The 18,103-nt window shown below is 36.6% G+C and overlaps 2 protein-coding genes across 2 annotated transcripts; one reads left to right on the top strand and one right to left on the bottom strand.

Annotated features, from left to right (window-relative positions):
* Positions 1 to 496: 496 nt before the first annotated feature.
* Positions 497 to 2,321, bottom strand: LOC109090388 (protein shisa-1-like). Its single transcript, XM_019104199.2, has 2 exons — positions 1,924 to 2,321; positions 497 to 1,318 (listed from the first exon to the last, which is right to left on the bottom strand). Exons 1-2 carry the CDS (start codon positions 2,210 to 2,212, stop codon positions 819 to 821), a joined length of 789 nt encoding a protein of 262 aa, XP_018959744.1. The 5' UTR covers positions 2,213 to 2,321; the 3' UTR covers positions 497 to 818.
* Positions 2,322 to 8,992: 6,671 nt separating this feature from the next.
* Positions 8,993 to 18,065, top strand: LOC109090384 (myotubularin-related protein 8-like). Its single transcript, XM_042753956.1, has 14 exons — positions 8,993 to 9,151; positions 10,939 to 11,061; positions 11,185 to 11,347; positions 11,873 to 12,030; positions 12,637 to 12,765; positions 13,246 to 13,380; positions 13,809 to 13,941; positions 14,050 to 14,159; positions 14,249 to 14,374; positions 14,872 to 14,921; positions 15,547 to 15,747; positions 15,942 to 16,070; positions 16,265 to 16,391; positions 16,478 to 18,065. The coding sequence occupies exons 1-14, from the start codon at positions 9,128 to 9,130 to the stop codon at positions 16,769 to 16,771; spliced, it is 1,902 nt and encodes a 633-aa protein (XP_042609890.1). The 5' UTR covers positions 8,993 to 9,127; the 3' UTR covers positions 16,772 to 18,065.
* The last annotated feature ends 38 nt before the right edge of the window (positions 18,066 to 18,103 follow it).

The raw sequence follows: 18,103 nt of genomic DNA, 5'->3' as shown, positions 1-18,103 counted from the left end.
AATATTGCAACTTAATTTCAGTAAATTAAACTAGCTCTATTTAATTAAACCAAAGCTGCTTGTGCTTTTCCATGAATCCTATAATCTTAAAAACAGATAACATGTATTTAAAATATGTAGTTGAAATATACAATACTTTTTTGTATTTTAAAGCCTTTGAAAGAAATCTAATGTAATTTGCATTGAAGTAATTTTTTTCCACACGATATTTTGTATTTGTATTTTAAATACATTTTCAAGTATTTGTGCCCATCTCTGTTTAAAAACAAAGGCATCACTGGCATTGATGACTCCACTAACATCTATGGACTTTAATATTTCTGGAACATTTCCATTGCACTAAAGGTTCTTTACTGTGGAAGAAGGTTCTTTAGATTATTAAAATGTTCTTCACAATACATACATTAGTTCATTTGAGAACCTTTGAGCGTATGATACTATTTTCAAATAACATAATGATCTAGTTTCACAAACATGTATTGAAATATTCATATTTTTGTGTAAGAATGAGAAGACAGTCAAAGAAATTGCCAATGAAAATAAAATTTATTCTCTAATCTGTTAAATATAACATTACAACCAGTGATTGCTGAATAAACAATCAAGTGTTAATGCAAATACACTCCTATGAGAAGTATTATCATAAAAAGATACCAACCATGACCAACATGATGTCAGCTGTGATTGTGTGTGTGTGGATACAGAGAATGTTTGTGGAAGCCATCCAAAGTAGCAAAAATAAAGTATCCCTGTGACATTCTTATTCCTTGTGTAGTTCCACACAGTTTTATAGTCCATTTGTAGTTTTATAAACATCATCATATAGTGACAGTGGGATAGATGGGCTCTGTGTGCATGGGGGCCTGAGGAAAAGGTTGTCCGTGCACCTGCCCAAATGCAGGGCTGGCATCCAGGAACGCAGGGGCCATTAGCATGCTGCGTTCTGGGGGGAGACGGTAATTCATGTAGGGCTGGTAGAACTGTGGTGCCCCCTGTGGGAGTGGAGGAACATACTGCTGGGACTGAGAGGTTGAGAACGCATTTCCCATCGGGCCGTAGAGGTTCACACTGACCTCAGATGGTGGAGGGCGGGTGTTTGTCATGGAGAAGCCTGACATGGAGGTGCGGGACGCTGTGGAGCTGTCCACAGAGTGTCCTCCAGATTCCAACAGGCTGGTCTGAGCAACGGATGGCCCTGTTGGCCGATCGCTTGCTTTGGGTTTCACACACTGGCAGCAGCAGATAGATACAACCGCACCGACCAGAACGAACGACAGGAACGAGCTCACCACTATCACAAAAGGCAGATAGGTTGGAGCTGGCGAGGGAGAAAAATGAAACAGAATTAATCATGAGGAATATGAAAATATGGGGTTGGTGAAAATGCCACTGAAAGTTACAACAATGGCAAAATTAAATGAAATTACAACACACTGAATTCATTTAAAATGTTATATTTCAGAAAAATCTAGGCCTAGGTATTTTGATATGCTCTGGAGAAAAATAACAAGATAAAAATGTCCCAAAAAAACAACTCCAAGGGAAAATTTCTAAAATTTACTTTTTATTAATAAAATGTAAATGTTTTAGATTTTTATTCATACCACGTGAGTCAAATAATTATACAATTTTAATTATTATATAATAATAATTATAAAAATATTATATAATTATAATAATTATAAAAAGTTGTGAATAAAACAGAATATTTGTCTAGGCCTACATTTTACAAGATTATGCAATTTCAGTCTTTCTAATTTATCATGTCACGTTTTTCAGTGAGTTCCATTCCGTTTCTTTGTAACTAGAACTTTACTAGCAATTTCTGATTGAAAATTGTTTCTAAACCATTTTTCAGTGTACAAAACGAGAGAAAAAAAGAGTAAAACAAGATAAATTACACAAATTTAGATAAAGACTCACCACTTTCCGTCAACTTTCTCACGTCATCGGTGTTCTCAGATTCGGAGCCCGTGTCGCAGGTGCTCTGATCGAGGCGCGCCTCCGCGTACGTGCAGCAGTACCTGAGCGCGCATGTCCCGCAGCAGTAGCGCGCGTCCTCACCGTCAAAGCGCTCCGGACACTGGAATCCCCGGTGCCAAGCGTTGAAGGAATCCGTCCAGCCGTGACAATATTCCCCCGTTAACGCAAAAGACAACGGAAAACCGATTGATACCAGTAGAAAGAGCGCACATGATACAGATGAAGTCATGATTGCGTTGGTTTAAGTCTTTGGGTGGCAGAACTCACAGTTCAAATGTGAAGTTGCTTCGAAGACCCCGCAAGCCAGTCGCATCTGATCTGGAGTTACTGTCTGTAGGCGTCATTTATGTGTTTGCTGGACCCCCATCCCCCCTCCAAACACACACACATACATTAGCAGACCCTCCTAGCTCCCATCAGCCCCTCGTTATCGGTCATCTGCATTTAAAGATAGGCGAGGTTTAGTGATTGGCAGTGTTTATTTGTATGTTTGCGCTGCTAATTACTGTATACAAGAAATGACAAGAGGTGATGAACTCATTCTAAATTACATCAGCCCACTGGGTCACGTATCAAAACTTTAACCAATCAAAATCTCTGTCAGGGTGAGAGTAACGTGAGGACTTTACAGCAAATCATTTACTGAATGCCATTAGTCCAAACTTTTCTTAAAAGACAAACTGAAATATTCACAATATATATGTCATATACATAACTTAGATATACAAATAGCATGCCTATTGACGTGCGGAGACGGACGGAGCCTTATGCATGAGTGTGAACGTGGGGTTACAGGTTCCAGACTGTGCTCATCTGTCTCTGTTTACTTTATCTGAGACAGGGAGGTCAATTCACTATCAATGCATATCTAAACACACACACTCATTAGTTACCGACTACGAAACTCCTTATGCCGTGGTTCTCAATAGTCTTGCTTCAGAATCCAAATTCAGAGACATCAAGAAGTGAAGAAACAGTACCAGAATTGCTTACTGTATGAAAGTAAAATAGCCTAAGAAATCAAACATTGAAGTGTGTTATTTTTGAACTGCAACATTATGCATTATTATTAACTTGACATAATTTTTTTATTTTTTTTTTACATATCATTTTGAATTTGGATGATTTTATGGTTTTGGCAGCCATAAAACAAAACATGTTTATTCTTACTATAAGTAAACCTTAACTTGATGTAGACATTTTGCTTCTTCTATGATTTATGGCTCATTGCATTTTATTATTATTTCCATTTATTTCACTGTTGTTTTTTTTCTGCTGTCCAAAACCTGTGTCCATACCGTGTATCACAACTCATGTGAAAACATCAAACTCTTAACCTCCAAAAAGACAATACTTCAACTATATAGGAACATATTTCATATTTTAGTGCTGTAATTAAAATGGTAAATAAAAATCACAATTTGTTACGTTAATCGTTACACATTAATTCCACAGTTTATTTGAGTACAAGCAGGTTATTCCATGTAACATCCTTGCACATCTGTCTCTTCAGCATAAAAGGGATACTCCGCCCCAAAATGAAAATTTTGTCATTAATCACTTACCCCCATGTCGTTCCAAACCTGTAAAAGCTCTGTTCGTCTTTGGAACACAATTTAAGACATTTTGGATGGAAACGGAGGCCTGTAACTGTCCCATAGACTGCCAATCAAATAACAGAGCCAAGGTCCATAAAAGGTATGAAAGTCATCGTCAGAATACTCCATCTGCCATCAAACGTGCAATCTGGGTTATATGAAGGAACGGGAACACTTTTTGTAAGCAAAGAAAACAAAGATAACGACTTTATTCAACCATTCTTTTGTCAACAGTCATATCTTAAAAGTATCTTAAATTGTGTTCTGAAGACTTTAATTTCCAGATATGCCCTACTGCGTTTATTGGAACATATTTTTACCTCCATTCAGACTTTACATTTTTGACTGTATCCCAAAAACAACATACATTGTCGTTCACATAAATATCTGTTGCAGCTGGGCAGACCTGATTGTGTCAAGCTATTAACAGAGATTAGTCCACTCCTCACACAAAAGACAGTAAATTGCCATTGTCTGAGAACTAACACATTAGCATCAGGTCAACAAAGCCTGTCTCCTGAGGGTGTGACAGGCTCGGCTTATTGAATATGACTAAGTCATTATCTTTAATGTGCTTACGAATTGCATACATCTCAGAGACTGGGACAAGGAGTAATGTGTGTGTGTGTGTGTGTGTGTGTGTGTGTGTGTGTGTGTGCATGCACGCATGTACGTGTGTGCAAGCTCCAGATGGTAAATGTATTTCTGAAAAACAAAATAACTGGTAGTAGGATTACAGAAACTGGAAAGGGAGACTGGAGAGAGACAATAAGAAATAGTGGAAGTGTGAAAAAAGAGACAGTTGGAATGAGAGAAAGTGAGAGGCCCGAAAGAGAGACTGAGAGTGGAATAGACACAAAATTTGAACTAGTTTCAGGTTGTATTAAATATCCTTCCTTCACACCTAAAATCATAAAAAAGTAAAATTTGGTGCACAATAAACAATTCTGAAAACAGCTTCATATTTTTGAAGGAATTCAAGTGATGGCTGCTGTAAAATAAGCTTTGCCATCACAGGAATAAAATTACATTTTTGATCAAATAAATGTACCTCTGTGAGCATAAGATTCCAAGTAACTAATATATCCTTTATTTTATAGTTTCTAAATATATTTATGCTATACTTTTCATAACATTTATGATACCATTATCATAGTACAGGTACCTTTGTAGGCCTGCTAGTTAAAATCAGATCTTCCTGGCTAAGTGTTGACATGCCTGAACCTGGCAGTGCTCACACTGAGAGTGCAGGAATGAGAAACATTAAATGATACAGCTCAGATGGAGCCGAGTTAAGTGTTAGACAGCATTCAGATCCATCTGCAGATTTGATCATTTTCCTGAAGGGTCTGATTCATATCTGTTTTGTTTATCTGATTCTCTACTCTGGGCTGAGAATCCTAAAAACACATTAGCTTCTCCAGCACCTGAAGGCCTGTGCTTCAGAACTAATAGTCTTAACAAACTCCTGGGCTGCTTCCAAAATAGCATACTCTCTAAGGTACTTATTTTGAACAAGTACTTACTTCACACCTATAATTTATTTTATTTTATTTTTTTTTTTACATAAGAGTGGGTGCAGCTATTTGTAACTGTGTGAATGTGCAAAAACATGCAAAAACAGTCCATTATGCTGCTCGATACTGCAAACTGGTATTTGTTGTCATATCATTTTAATGTATTATTTTAATCATAAAACACAGTGGTTTGTTGCACAAATAGTTTTACCATTTACTTCACTTAACTATTCTTCTAATTATTTAGCGGCTAATGAAACAGAAGTCTCGCACATTCACAGAAAACAGATTACTTCCACATTGCAAATACGGTGGATACAGTATGAAAATGTGTACATAAACCGGACCTACTACATCTATTATGTTGTCATTATCATGTGACCTATAGCATCAGTTGTGTTTCCTCACTGTCATTCGCAAATCCTCTTCTGTGGCCTCATGGTATAGTAAAGTGTCCATCAGATAAGCACTTAAGAATATTGTCAGAAATAAGTTATCCTGGCTCTTTTATGAATAATGTGAATTTGGACATACTTCTCTTTTCACATATTGTTTTTGCTTAATAAATAGTAGGGAAGTATGCATATTCACTGTATTTCTTGAGTAAACTCTGCCTTGATTTGAGTAAAACTCACCTTTGCTCTTAATTGCAGTCAACAGTTGTGGTTGTCTCAGATTATACAGCATGTGTATTTTGTGCTTTTGTGTTTATAGGACATTGGCAGGTATTTGAGAGCAAATGTGCCTAAAACTGGGTGAGCTGTATGTTAATGTTCTTCATTAGTGTGCTATTATCAAGTAACTGAGCCTAAGGGTTGGGAGGTCATTATGGTGACAATGGGTCAAGCAATGGGGTTCCTCCCCAGCAGTTAGGCAAATCTGGTTGGGCCACCTTGCAGGAGCAACCTCCCTGTGATGCATGTGTCTAGGTGTAGGTAAGGTTTAATGAAGTTTCCAAATATGTTTAGGTTATGTCCAGAAGATTAGGCTTGTCCAGATCAGGGGTTTTCATTCATTTAGATGCCACAGACCACCAAATATGATCACCCTCATGTGATGGAACCCTATGCTAAAATTTAAAAGACAGATATATATACATTGGGGAAAATATTTATTTGATCCCCAGCTGATTTAGTTTGCCCACTTACAAAGAAATGAAGGGTCTGTATTTGTTGTGGTAGGTCTATTTTAACGGATAGACACAGAATATCAACCAAAATAAAAACACATTACATAAAGGTTAGAAACTGATTTGCATTTCAGTGAATGAAATAAGTATTTGATCCCCTACCAACCAGCAAGAATTCTGGCTGCCACAGATTGATTATGCACCCATGTGGAACACAGATTAGTCCTGCCACTTTAAGAAGTTACTCCTAATGTCAGCTTGTTAGATGTATAGGACATCTGTCCACACAATCTGTATCTTCCATTCCAACCTCTCCCACCACCATGGGCAAGACCAAGAGCTGTCAAAGAATGTCAGAGACAAGAGTGTAGATCTGCACAAGGCTGGAACGGGCTACAAGACCATCAGCAAGAAGCTTGGTGAGACAGAGACAACTGTTGGTGCGATTATTCGGAAATGGAAGAAATACAAAACAACTATCAATCAGCCTTGGTCTGGAGCTCCGTGCAAGATCTCGACTCATGAGGTAAGGATGATCATGAGAAAGGTGAGGGATCAGCCCTGAACTACATGGGAGGAGCTTGTTAATGATCTTAAGGCAGTTGAGACCACAGTCACCAACCAAAACATTGGTAACACACTATGCCACAATGGACTGAAATCCTGCAGCGCACGCAAGGTCCCCCTGCTCAAGGAGACACATGTACAGCCCCATTTAAAGTTTGCCAAAGAACATCAAAATGATTCAGACAAGGCTTGGGAGAAAGATTTGTGGTTAGATGAGACCAAAATTGAGCTCTTTGGCATTAACTTGACTCGCCGTGTTTGGAGGGAGAGCAATGTGACCCCAAGAACACCATCCAGTCAAGCATGGAGGTGGAAACAGCTTTGGGGCTGTTTTTCTGCTAAGGGTACAGGACGACTGTAAATGGATGGGGCCATGTACTGTAAAATCTTTGATGAGACCTTCCTCTCCTCAGCCAGAACACTGAAGATGGGTCATGGATGTGTCTTCCAGCATGACAATGACCAGAAACATACCACCAAGGCAACAAAGGAGTAGCTCAAGAAGAAGCAGATTAAGGTCATGGAGTGGCCTAGCGAGTCTCCAGACCTCAGTTCTATAGAAAATCTGTGGAGGGAGCTGAAACTTCGAGCTGCCAAACAACAGCCAAGAAACCTTACGGATTTAGAGAGGATCTGTAAAGAGGAGTGGATCAAAACCCCTACTGAGATGTGTGCAAACCTGGTGACCAACTACAAGAAACATCTTGCCTCTGTGCTTGCCAACAAGGGTTTCTGTCATATTTTGCTTGGGGATCAAATACTTATTTCACTCACTGAAATGCAAATCAATTTCTAACCTTTATATAACAATTTTTTTTTCTGGACTTTTTGGTTGATATTCTGTCTCTATACGTTAAAATAAACCTACCATAAAAACTACAGACCCTTCATTTCTTTGTAAGTGGGCAAACTTACAAAATCACCAGGGGATCAAATAAATATTTTCCCCACTGTAATGTATAAAGACCCAATTAATACTGTGAAAATATAATATAAATATGTATAAAATATAATTGGAAAAATATTTAGTTTCTATTATGTTAGGTTGTGTTTTTTTTTCTGCTCAAGTACTGTACTGTTAGATGTAACCTTTTAAAAAGCATTTTAAAATATATTTTATTTATTAATTTATTTATTTATTTATTTATTTATTTATTTATTTATTTTTTACGTTTACTCTATTTTTCTCTAGTTTTCCACAGACCCCCACCCACATGCAGCCCTCTGGTCCCCAGTTTGAAAATGGTCTTCAGTTTGACCAAAATACCAACTTTAATGTGTGCCTTGTATTTTCCCATTTTATGTATGGGCTAGTTGTATTTTAAATTTAGAGAAAATTAAGTATACTTTTTATACATATTTTTACGTTTAACATTGTGTAACTAAGGTAATTTGCATAATTTATTTTAAACTGATATGTCATTGTTGATAAACGGACTGCAGTGGGTTCAATTATTACAGCATCCTTCAGGAAAGAACTGCTGAAAACCCAGGGGGCAAGGAAGTCGACCGGAAGTTGAAGTCGGCCGCGTGCCGCCATCTTGTAGCAGAACTTCACTTGCGTTAGCATCCCATTGACTCCCATTCATTTTTGCGTCACTATTAACTTTACATCTGAGGCGTTTAAAGACTCCATTTGTCCATTATTTATTTCTAAAGATACACGACAATGTATAAAGGGCTCCATTACCTTCTATGTTACATTATGGCCCCGTAGAAATAGGCTAACGATTGCGTCATAACCACTCGACTCTCTGTCGCACAGTAGAGAAATTACCGTACAGACAGGAGGAGAAGCTCGCAGGCAATCGGGGACGTCAAGAGATATGGCGTAACTGGCGTTTACATTTTAAAATACTCTAACAAAATAATTAATCAGAATACTTACTCCTGCTCACTCACAACAAAGATCTCCCCGCTCAAGCTCGCCGTCTCTTGCAAGATTAACGATGGCAGTTTTTGCACGCACAGCTACTAGAAGATTTACATCTGTCAGACAGGTTGCTGACGTCATCAAGCTTAGTTTGAGTCTGCGCGTCAGAAACGGAAGTTCTAAAAATCGCTAAAAATGGGCTTCACTTGTCTCAATTGAGTTCCAATGGGGTCGCTGTGTCCATTTCTTTTACTGTCTATGTGAAAACCCATACAACAAGTAGGCACATGAAATCACGTCTCGCTTCGACTTATCGCGATAACTGCTCCCGTCAGCTGACATGATTGTAGTCCTCATGTCAGGAAGGAACGCAGCAGTTCCTGAAACAAACATGATAACCGCTAAACACATAAACATCGAAAGTTTAACGTGTACAGTTGAACGATAAGTCACTGAAAATATGGAGCACATTATAACGCCAAAGGTAAGTCTGTATCAACAGGTGTGCACGTGTAAAGTTGGCAGATCTCGTGTTTTTATGCCAGACTCGATGGATGTAAAAACATACAGAATGAAGCGTTTAAATTGTTTCGTTAACAAGATTCGGAGTTGTTAGGTTTTATTTAATCTGCTGTTAAATCCATCCAATGCATTATAATGTTGGTTACTAGTTGTAACATGTAACGTGAATTAAGTTGAAGGATCTTTCAGTCCTCACTTCATTACTGTATGTACAGGAGCATTTCTTTCAAAATCCAGATGTAACTTTGCTCAGGTGAACCCGCAGGCAAAAGAGAGAGAAAAAAATCTAGGAAGCTTTTCTTTTAAGATGCCACAGACCCCTAAATATGATCATCCTCAAAGGACCCCATCTGGCATCTTTATAGTTTCTTGTATAAAGACCCAGTTTATACAGTAAAAATAAATAATAATAATAATAAATATATATATATATATATATATATATATATATATATAATATATATATATATATATATATATTATTTGGAAAATATATTTTCTATTAAGTTACATTTTTATTTATTTATTTAAATTATATTTGTATTATTTATTTAACACTTTTTTATTTGCTTGTTTGTTTATTTGTTTGTATGCATTAATCTTCTTGAATGTAATTTTTATTTATTTATTTAAATTATATTTGTATTATTTATTTAACGTTACTATATATATATATATATATAATATTATATATATATATATATATATATATATATATATATATATATATATATATATACTTATTAAACTTGTTCTCTAAAGTTTTCCATGAATATAAATTTGAAAATCCCTGGCCTAAAGTATGAGCATGTGCTGTAACACTCTCATATTCTCATACTCTGGTGTTCTGGTTACATATTCTCAGTTCTGGCGGTCATGCAGTATCCCATCAGTGCCCATTTTAGATTTTAATAAAGTTGAGTAAGATAGATATCATCTTATTAGAAGAGCCTCCCAAGACCTGAACTAGGGAGACCTTTAAAATGTGCAGTTCTGGGGCACCTGTTACATAACATTATATGGTCATAAAAAGTACCAAAGGATGAATGTTGCAGCCTTTGGTCTTTTTGGATGTTTTTGGGGAGCATGGAGGGGTCAGCTCAAAGGATGTCATGCTGAATCAGCAGTACTACAGGAAGTCTCTATATTAGCAGCTGACACCTCTAGTCAGACCTGCTATGCCTGTTAATAGAGAATTGTGGGGTTAATTCTTCATCAAAATTAACTAATACAATCTAAATTGGATCTGCTGTGGCTCAGCTTGACTTTTATGTCTTGCAGAAAAACATAAATTAACTTGTTCATTTTATAGAGACAATACAGAACGCTGGCTTGCTTTTGCTATCCTAAGTACCTGAGGGATTGTTCTAATCATTTACTGAAAAGATTAGTTCTCATGTATAAACGAGCAGAATATATTAGACTTTGACTCGAAAGAAAATGCTGCTTAGTGCTGAAGTGACATCTTGTGTTAAAATGTTGTTTCATTGCCTGTTACTCAGTAACCAAAATGTCAAGAGATGGAGGAACAGGAAGTGCTGACAGAAGTCTTACAAAGGTTCTGTAGGATTTCCTCTCCATTGTGTTAAACACAGGCTGGATGAGGGGTTCTGATCTCTGAGGGGCACATCCAAACCCTCATCTTTGATTGTGTCATTAACCCTTGCGGTTGCTGGCTAGTGCTTTGTTTATTAGTTCAGACAGTTGAGTTCTGCACTGATGCTTTTTTAACTGGATTGTTTTTTGCAGGTGGAGTATGTGAAACTACTGAATAGGTACCCTGAAAAGAAGTCAACTCTGGGAACTCTTTATTTGACTGCTACTCACCTTATCTATGTGGAACAAACCAACAGCACACGCAAAGAAACATGGGTAATGTAGGCCAGTGGGAACAATATACGTAATAGTCTTCCACTTATCTGTTGTTGGGTCTTTTAGAAATACACATCTCGATATGTCTGATAACAGTGGTCATATCAATCCCATGTGTTTGAAGTGCTGCATCATCACATCATGTCGGTAGAGAAGCTTCCATTAACTGCATCCGGTTGTCCGCTCCTGATCCGTTGTAAAACTTTCCAGCTGCTTCATCTGCTTTTCCAAAGAGAGAAAGATTGTCAGGATGTCTATCAGTCACTTCTGCGTCTGTTTCAACCAGGTGCACACACACACACACACACACACACACGTTTGTTGCATTCAAACGAGCAATATGTTTAGAACTTATGAAAAATCTTTTTTTGTTTTGAGTAGATAACCAACAGAAAATGTATGCATTTATGTATGCAAGGCATAAAACACATGCACATGATAGTGTTAATTCAGTATTATTTATATAATATTATAGTGCTTTTGTCATTTTTATTCATTTTTTATTATTACTTATTTTTTTTTTATATAGCTTTAATTTAATTTTTTTATTTAAGTTTTACTTTTAGTCATTTGTGTACTTCAGCTTAAACATATTTTATAATGTTCATTTATGTTTTTAAGTACCTTTTCATCTAATATTTATATTTTATTTAATAAAATATAAGCAAGCAACACTTTTGTTTCAAAATCATTCTTATTTAGTGTCCAGTCCAGTAATCTACCAGTTATGTTTACTTCATACTGAAAAATGCAGTTATGTCTGTGCACATGTTTGCTCTGAGATTCTAACTGTGCTTTTGTGTCATTTCAGTCAAAGAAGAGGAGCTGTATGCCTTTCTCTATAATCCACACCAAAATGAGGAGGACAGGAGACAGGGTTGGGAATACATCAATGTGGCAAACGACTTCAGCAGGATGGGTCTCTCCAATGATTTTTGGGAAATCAGCCACCTCAACAAGAACTATGAGGTACCATCTTCTTATTACTTGACAATCTAGTAATCATGCTTCCTGTTTAGGACCATTTCACAGTAATCAGCCTAACTCTTTTATCTACTGACCACAAAGATTATATGTTTTAGGTACAAACAGTTTCAACCAAACACACGTATGCACTGCCGTTAAAAAGTTTAGGGTAAATTATGTTTTTCTGCCAAAATTTCTACTGTTTTTTTAAATAAATGCTGTTCTTCAAACTTCCTTTTCATCAAAGATAAAAATAAAAATATTAAGCAGCACAACTGTTTTCAACATTGATAATGATGAGAAATGTTTCTTAAGCACAAAATCAGCATATTGAATGAATAAAATTTGATATAAAATATATGAATGCTAAAATATATCAAAATAGAAAACTTTATATAGTTAACTATATAAATAGTTAATTTAAATTGTAACAATACATTAGAGTATTACTGTTATTTTTGATCAAAGAAATGCAGAAAACATAATCTTAAAGTTTTGAACTGTAGTATTAAATAATTTATAAATTATGTTCTAATTATAATTTATATTTTATATATTTTGTTCTGTCTAGTGGATCTTTAGATTTTTCTCTGTCTCTCTTTCACACAGATCTGTAGCACTTATCCATCTATCCTAGGACTCCCTAAAAATGTCAGTGTTGCTACGGTAACAGGCAGCGCAAAATTTAGGAGCCGCGGGCGATTGCCTGCTCTGTCTTACTTTCACAAAGACACAAAGGTATACAATCACACGCACATCATGAATGCACATAATAGCTCTGTTCCACAACCAAGTGAGCTCCCTACCTAGACATTGGCATTTTAAGGCACCAAATGCAAACTCCTAACACGCAGGCTGTTTCAGACAGTAGACATCATAATTATGCTAACTGACACTTCATAGATAACAGAATCCCAAAATAAACTGCAACAAACCGATCACATTCATCATCAGTAGGTTTAATCAGGAATGGTCACTAACAACAGTTGTGCCACTAGTGACTATCTTTAAATATATATATATATAATATATGTTTACATATTTTGCCAATACTGCAAAGTATCTTTATCTGTGCAAATTTGCATTTAAATTGTTTACTGATCCTAGCTAGGTCTGGGGACATAGAAATGCATCAGGTTTCAGGAATTCTCACCAAACAGTTGTGCCACTAGTGACTATCTTTATCTGTTCTTTGCATTTTGTTGTACTGTCTTGCAGGCTGCGATCTGTCGCTGCAGTCAGCCTTTGTCGGGTTTGACTTCTCGCTGTGTGGAAGACGAGCAGATGCTTCAGGCCATCAGTGAAGCAAACCCCAACTGCCCTTTTATATATGTAGTGGACACACGGCCTAAGGTGTGACCTTTAACCTTAACCTCTCTATATACATAGGAGGACAGCTCCAGGATCAGACTCGTAAATGTTTATCTTTAAACTTTCAAACTCAGCTGCTCTGGCATATATGTAAGAGACACATAAGAAAATGTGTAACCTTTCACCCTCTGACACAAAGTATTCTTCTATTTATATGGTGAACAACAATCAAGGAATCTGACTAGTTAACCATTAAATTCTAGTGTTTTCCTGTACCTGTGCAATTTTTTGTATCTATTGCAAATATTGAATATGTTGATCTATTTATTGTTGCTTATCTCATGTTTCACCAGTATAACTGGGGAAACAACATTTCATTGCTTTCCCTGTTATAAAGGAGACAATAAATTTTAACCTGACCCTCTGGAGCTATGTGTGCATACATTTGTACATATCTTTGTCTTTTTCAGTTGAATGCAATGGCGAACCGCGCAGCTGGTAAAGGCTATGAGAATGAGGACAACTACTCCAATATCAGGTTCCAGTTCCAAGGAATCGAAAACATCCACGTCATGAGAAGCAGCCTACAAAAATTGCTGGAGGGTGAGAGAACACACTTTTTTATTAGTACTGGTATATGCAGTAGCTGGTTAAGTTGCTCAGTTGAGTGTTTATTTTAAATCAGTAGTGGTTGAACCTTTGTTCTTCCAGTGTGCTCTATGAAGTCTCCTTCCATGAGTGACTATCTGACAGGTCTGGAGAACTCTGGCTGGCTGAGGCACATCAAATCTGTGATGGATGCAGGCATGTTCCTCGCCAAGGTACTGACCTCCATGCTATTATTGTATAGAGAGACACGAACACAAGTAAATTAACAATGATATACTCCGTCATTTTGTTTGCGTTCTAGGCTGTCTGTGAAGAGAGGGCAAGTGTGTTAGTACATTGTTCTGATGGTTGGGACAGAACGGCTCAGGTGTGCTCTTTGGCTTGCATATTGCTGGACCCATACTACAGAACCATTAAAGGCCTCATGGTAATGACCCAGTAACCTATAACCTATAACCTCTGCCCTCAACACAGGACTCCTGTGAACTTAAAGTTCACACTCACATGTCACTCTGTTGGGCAGGTCATGGCTTTGCAAATTAAGTCACCAACTATTCCTGTGTAACTTAATATACACCATCATTCAAAAGTTTTAACATAATTTGTTATGGCAAAGTTGAATTTTTTATGGCAAAGTTGCTGATTTTGCTTAAGCACCCATTACATTCTTCAGTGTCATGATTCTTCAGAAATCATTCTTAAATTTTGATTTGGTGATTAGAAAGTTCAAAGAACATTTTTTTTTTGATATATTTTTTGACCAGTAGTGTATATTAAAATGTGAAACACCTAGACTTACTAAAATATTGTAAAATAATCAAACTTTTGACCAGTAGTGTATATTAAAATGTGAAACACCTAGACTTACTAAAATATTGTAAAATAATAGAATTTAAGGTTTTGTTTCTTTGTTTTTTTATACAGGTTTTAATAGAAAAGGAGTGGATCTCTTTTGGTCATAAATTCAGTCACAGGTATAAACTTTTACTGCTCTTGCATGTATTGATTAATAACCCTCAAAACATTATCACAGCTTTTAAAAACTATAAGCAAATATATAAATATTATCTATCAATAGTATTAAAGGGATAGTTTACCCAAAAATGAAAATTACTCCATAATTTACTCACACTAAAGCAATCCTAGGTATATATAAGTTTCTTCGAAGCAGTGGTTTGCTTCAGAAGGCTTTTATTAACCCCCCAGAGCTGTGTGGAGTACTTTTTGTGATAGATGGATGCACTTTATTGGACTTCAAAATCTCAACAGCCATTCACTGCCATTATAAAGCTTAGAAAACCCAGGAGATTTGTTTTTATATAACTCCTATAGTATTCGTCATATACACCTAGGATGGCTTGAGGGTGAGCAAATCATGGGGTAATTTTCATTTTTGGGTGAACTATCCCTTTAATGATAAATGTTTTAATAATGATATTTTAAATATTAACACGATGTTGCTAAAACATTACAACTGCCTTTTGTATACTATAAAAATGCTAACTTTATTAGTAGTAATCTCTTAATCGTAAGCCATTTTAATCAATACCAAGTCCAATTTTTGTGACACGTTCGTTTGTATATATGTGTGTACTCTAGGTGTGGCCATCTGGACCCCGACTCCAAGGAAGTGTCTCCAGTCTTCACCCAGTTCCTAGAGTGTGTGTGGCAGCTGTCAGAACAGTTCCCTTGTGTGTTTGAGTTCAATGAACGTTACCTAATAGAAATACACAATCAAGTCTATGCCTGCCAGTATGGAAACTTCATCGGCAACTGCCAGAAAGAGAGGCTGGAAATGAGGTGAGGATAGAATGCACATACAAACACATTCATGTATGTACAATAATGATACACTCGGCATTGAATGTGTATGCTTCAAAATGAAAGCAAATGTTCTTTATGTAAATAAAATCAAACATACTGTTTGTTTGCTTGATTCCAAGTCTTAAATGATTTTAAAATGCTTTGCTACACTGTTCTGTGTGGGATTTTAGGTTGCATGAAAAGACGTTTTCTTTGTGGCCACATCTTCTGAAGAACCAACATCTGTATCGAAACCCCTTGTACCGGCGTTCATTAGAGTGCAAAGTTCTCAGACCCAGCACTTTACCACTGCATTTCAAGTATGGATACACTCTTAACATATAAGGCTGTGCTGCAGCAGATTAAAATTAAAAGATGATACTGCGGTGTAAAACTTTTCACAAAATCTTTTGTGAGACCAAATTAATTTGACTTGTATCTAAAGTAATTTGATTCGTTTGGTGTTTACGGAATAGTTTTGCACCAAATTTGTATTTGTTTATGTGTTTTCCAGGTTCTGGTGTGGGATGTATAACCACTATGACAGAGGCATGCACCCAAAACAGTCTGTTCTAGACCAGCTGCTGTCCCTCACACAGAAGCAGGTCGAAGGAGAGAGAACCATGACTGAATTACAGCGAGTAAGTGGGGTTGTGGGATTAGATTTTTGTCAGGGTGGAGAGGTATTTGACTGACATGAAGCTGTCTCCATCTCATCCATTTACAGCAGCTGGCTGTTAAAGATGGAGTTCTCCCTGATCCATCTGGACCGATCAACACACCTGCGGAACAGGACAGTCCACGTGAGCAGACTCCCACCACTCCTGTTGACCAATCAAATGGAAGCTGCGCTCCTTTGATTAATGGAGACACAGAGGAGGCGGGTCCAGGAGCTGAAAAGTGCAATGAGAAAGAAGGGGCAGAGCAAGCAGCCACCGAACACGATCTGACCTCCTCTAAGGACAAACCAGTTTCTGTGGAAACCGAACATTCCAAAGAGGAGGTACAAGAATCCTCTTGAGTCTCCATAGTAACAGAACAGACATTTTGCCTGAGAACCCAAAGAACAAATGTCCGTATTTTTGAAAAGATGCATACAGTAATGTTTCCACAACTGAAGCCACTGTAATGCAAAAAAAACATTCAAACTGCAGCGTTCTGTCACACACTAGTTTGTGATTGTTTATATCGTTGTTTATTCGATTTTTCGAGCACTGGGTGGATTCTTGTGACCTGTTATATCTGTTTCTGAACAGTCCTGAAATGTTCTGTATGTTTTTGTGGACTTCAGTGTGTTTGTTGGACTTCAGACCATGAGGATTGAAGCTATATTTTCTTTGATCGGAGGCAGTCAGAATCATCTACATTTTTGTTTAAATGCCGCTCTGATCAAATTTAGCCTCACTCCGTTGTACAGTAGACTGTTTTTAATGTCTTTCTTTTAGTAATACTTTCCATATAATATGTGTAGTACATTTGAAAACCAAACTCTGATACTGATTTATTCAGTCACATAAGCAGCTGATGTGAAATTCAGATTGATAAAGGGAACACGTTGTTAAAAAATGGATCAAAATGATTATCAGTGTTTTTTTGTACAAAGGGCTTAGTATTATTTTTGTGGTGTTCTTTATTGCAAATGCGGTTCATTTCGCATGAAAAGGAACACTGCTGAAATGCTGCTGATGGAATTGCAATAGGATGTCACATTGCCTGAGCCAAGCTCTAATGCCAAACAAATAATTTGATGCACATAAAAATATTTGAGGAATATTGCTTATGTTCTTTTGACCAAGCCTTTTGAATTGCATATAGTTTTGGAAAGCAACATTGTTTTTATTTTGTCTACTGGATGTTTATTGCTAATGGATGTGGAAAAGTTTTCACAGCTTTAATTCTTATATTCAACTTCTTGAACCCTGGCTGCTACGGAGCTCCAGACAAGCTTTTATTATTATGTGAAATACAAAACCAATGTTTAAAAATGCTTTCTTTATTGAGAAGCATTTGTTTACATTATTATTTTTTGATTGAATTACAATAAACATTTTCTATTGATTAAATGTACAGCAATAGTCAAAAGGGAATTTTGAAATAAAGCAATGAGAGGGATACCACTGAAAATGACGACTGTGGTTACATTACATCTATTGCTTTTAAAACTGAGAAGAGTTTTGCTCTGTGTAATAATCATGTCAGCTCATTTTATACACGCTTATTTTGATCATTGCACTGTTTTGTACCTCTTTTGTACATTGTATTAAATTTGAATTTGTTTTCTTTAAATAAATAAAGATTTTAGTAAAAAATAAAAAGTGCGTTATGTTATGGGATTATATCATTTGCATAATGT

Source organism: Cyprinus carpio, chromosome A5 (genome assembly GCF_018340385.1).
Source record: "Cyprinus carpio isolate SPL01 chromosome A5, ASM1834038v1, whole genome shotgun sequence".
Lineage (NCBI taxonomy): Eukaryota > Metazoa > Chordata > Actinopteri > Cypriniformes > Cyprinidae > Cyprinus > Cyprinus carpio.
Note: the sequence above shows the minus strand (reverse complement) of the source record. Positions and strands in the feature narration are given on the sequence as shown.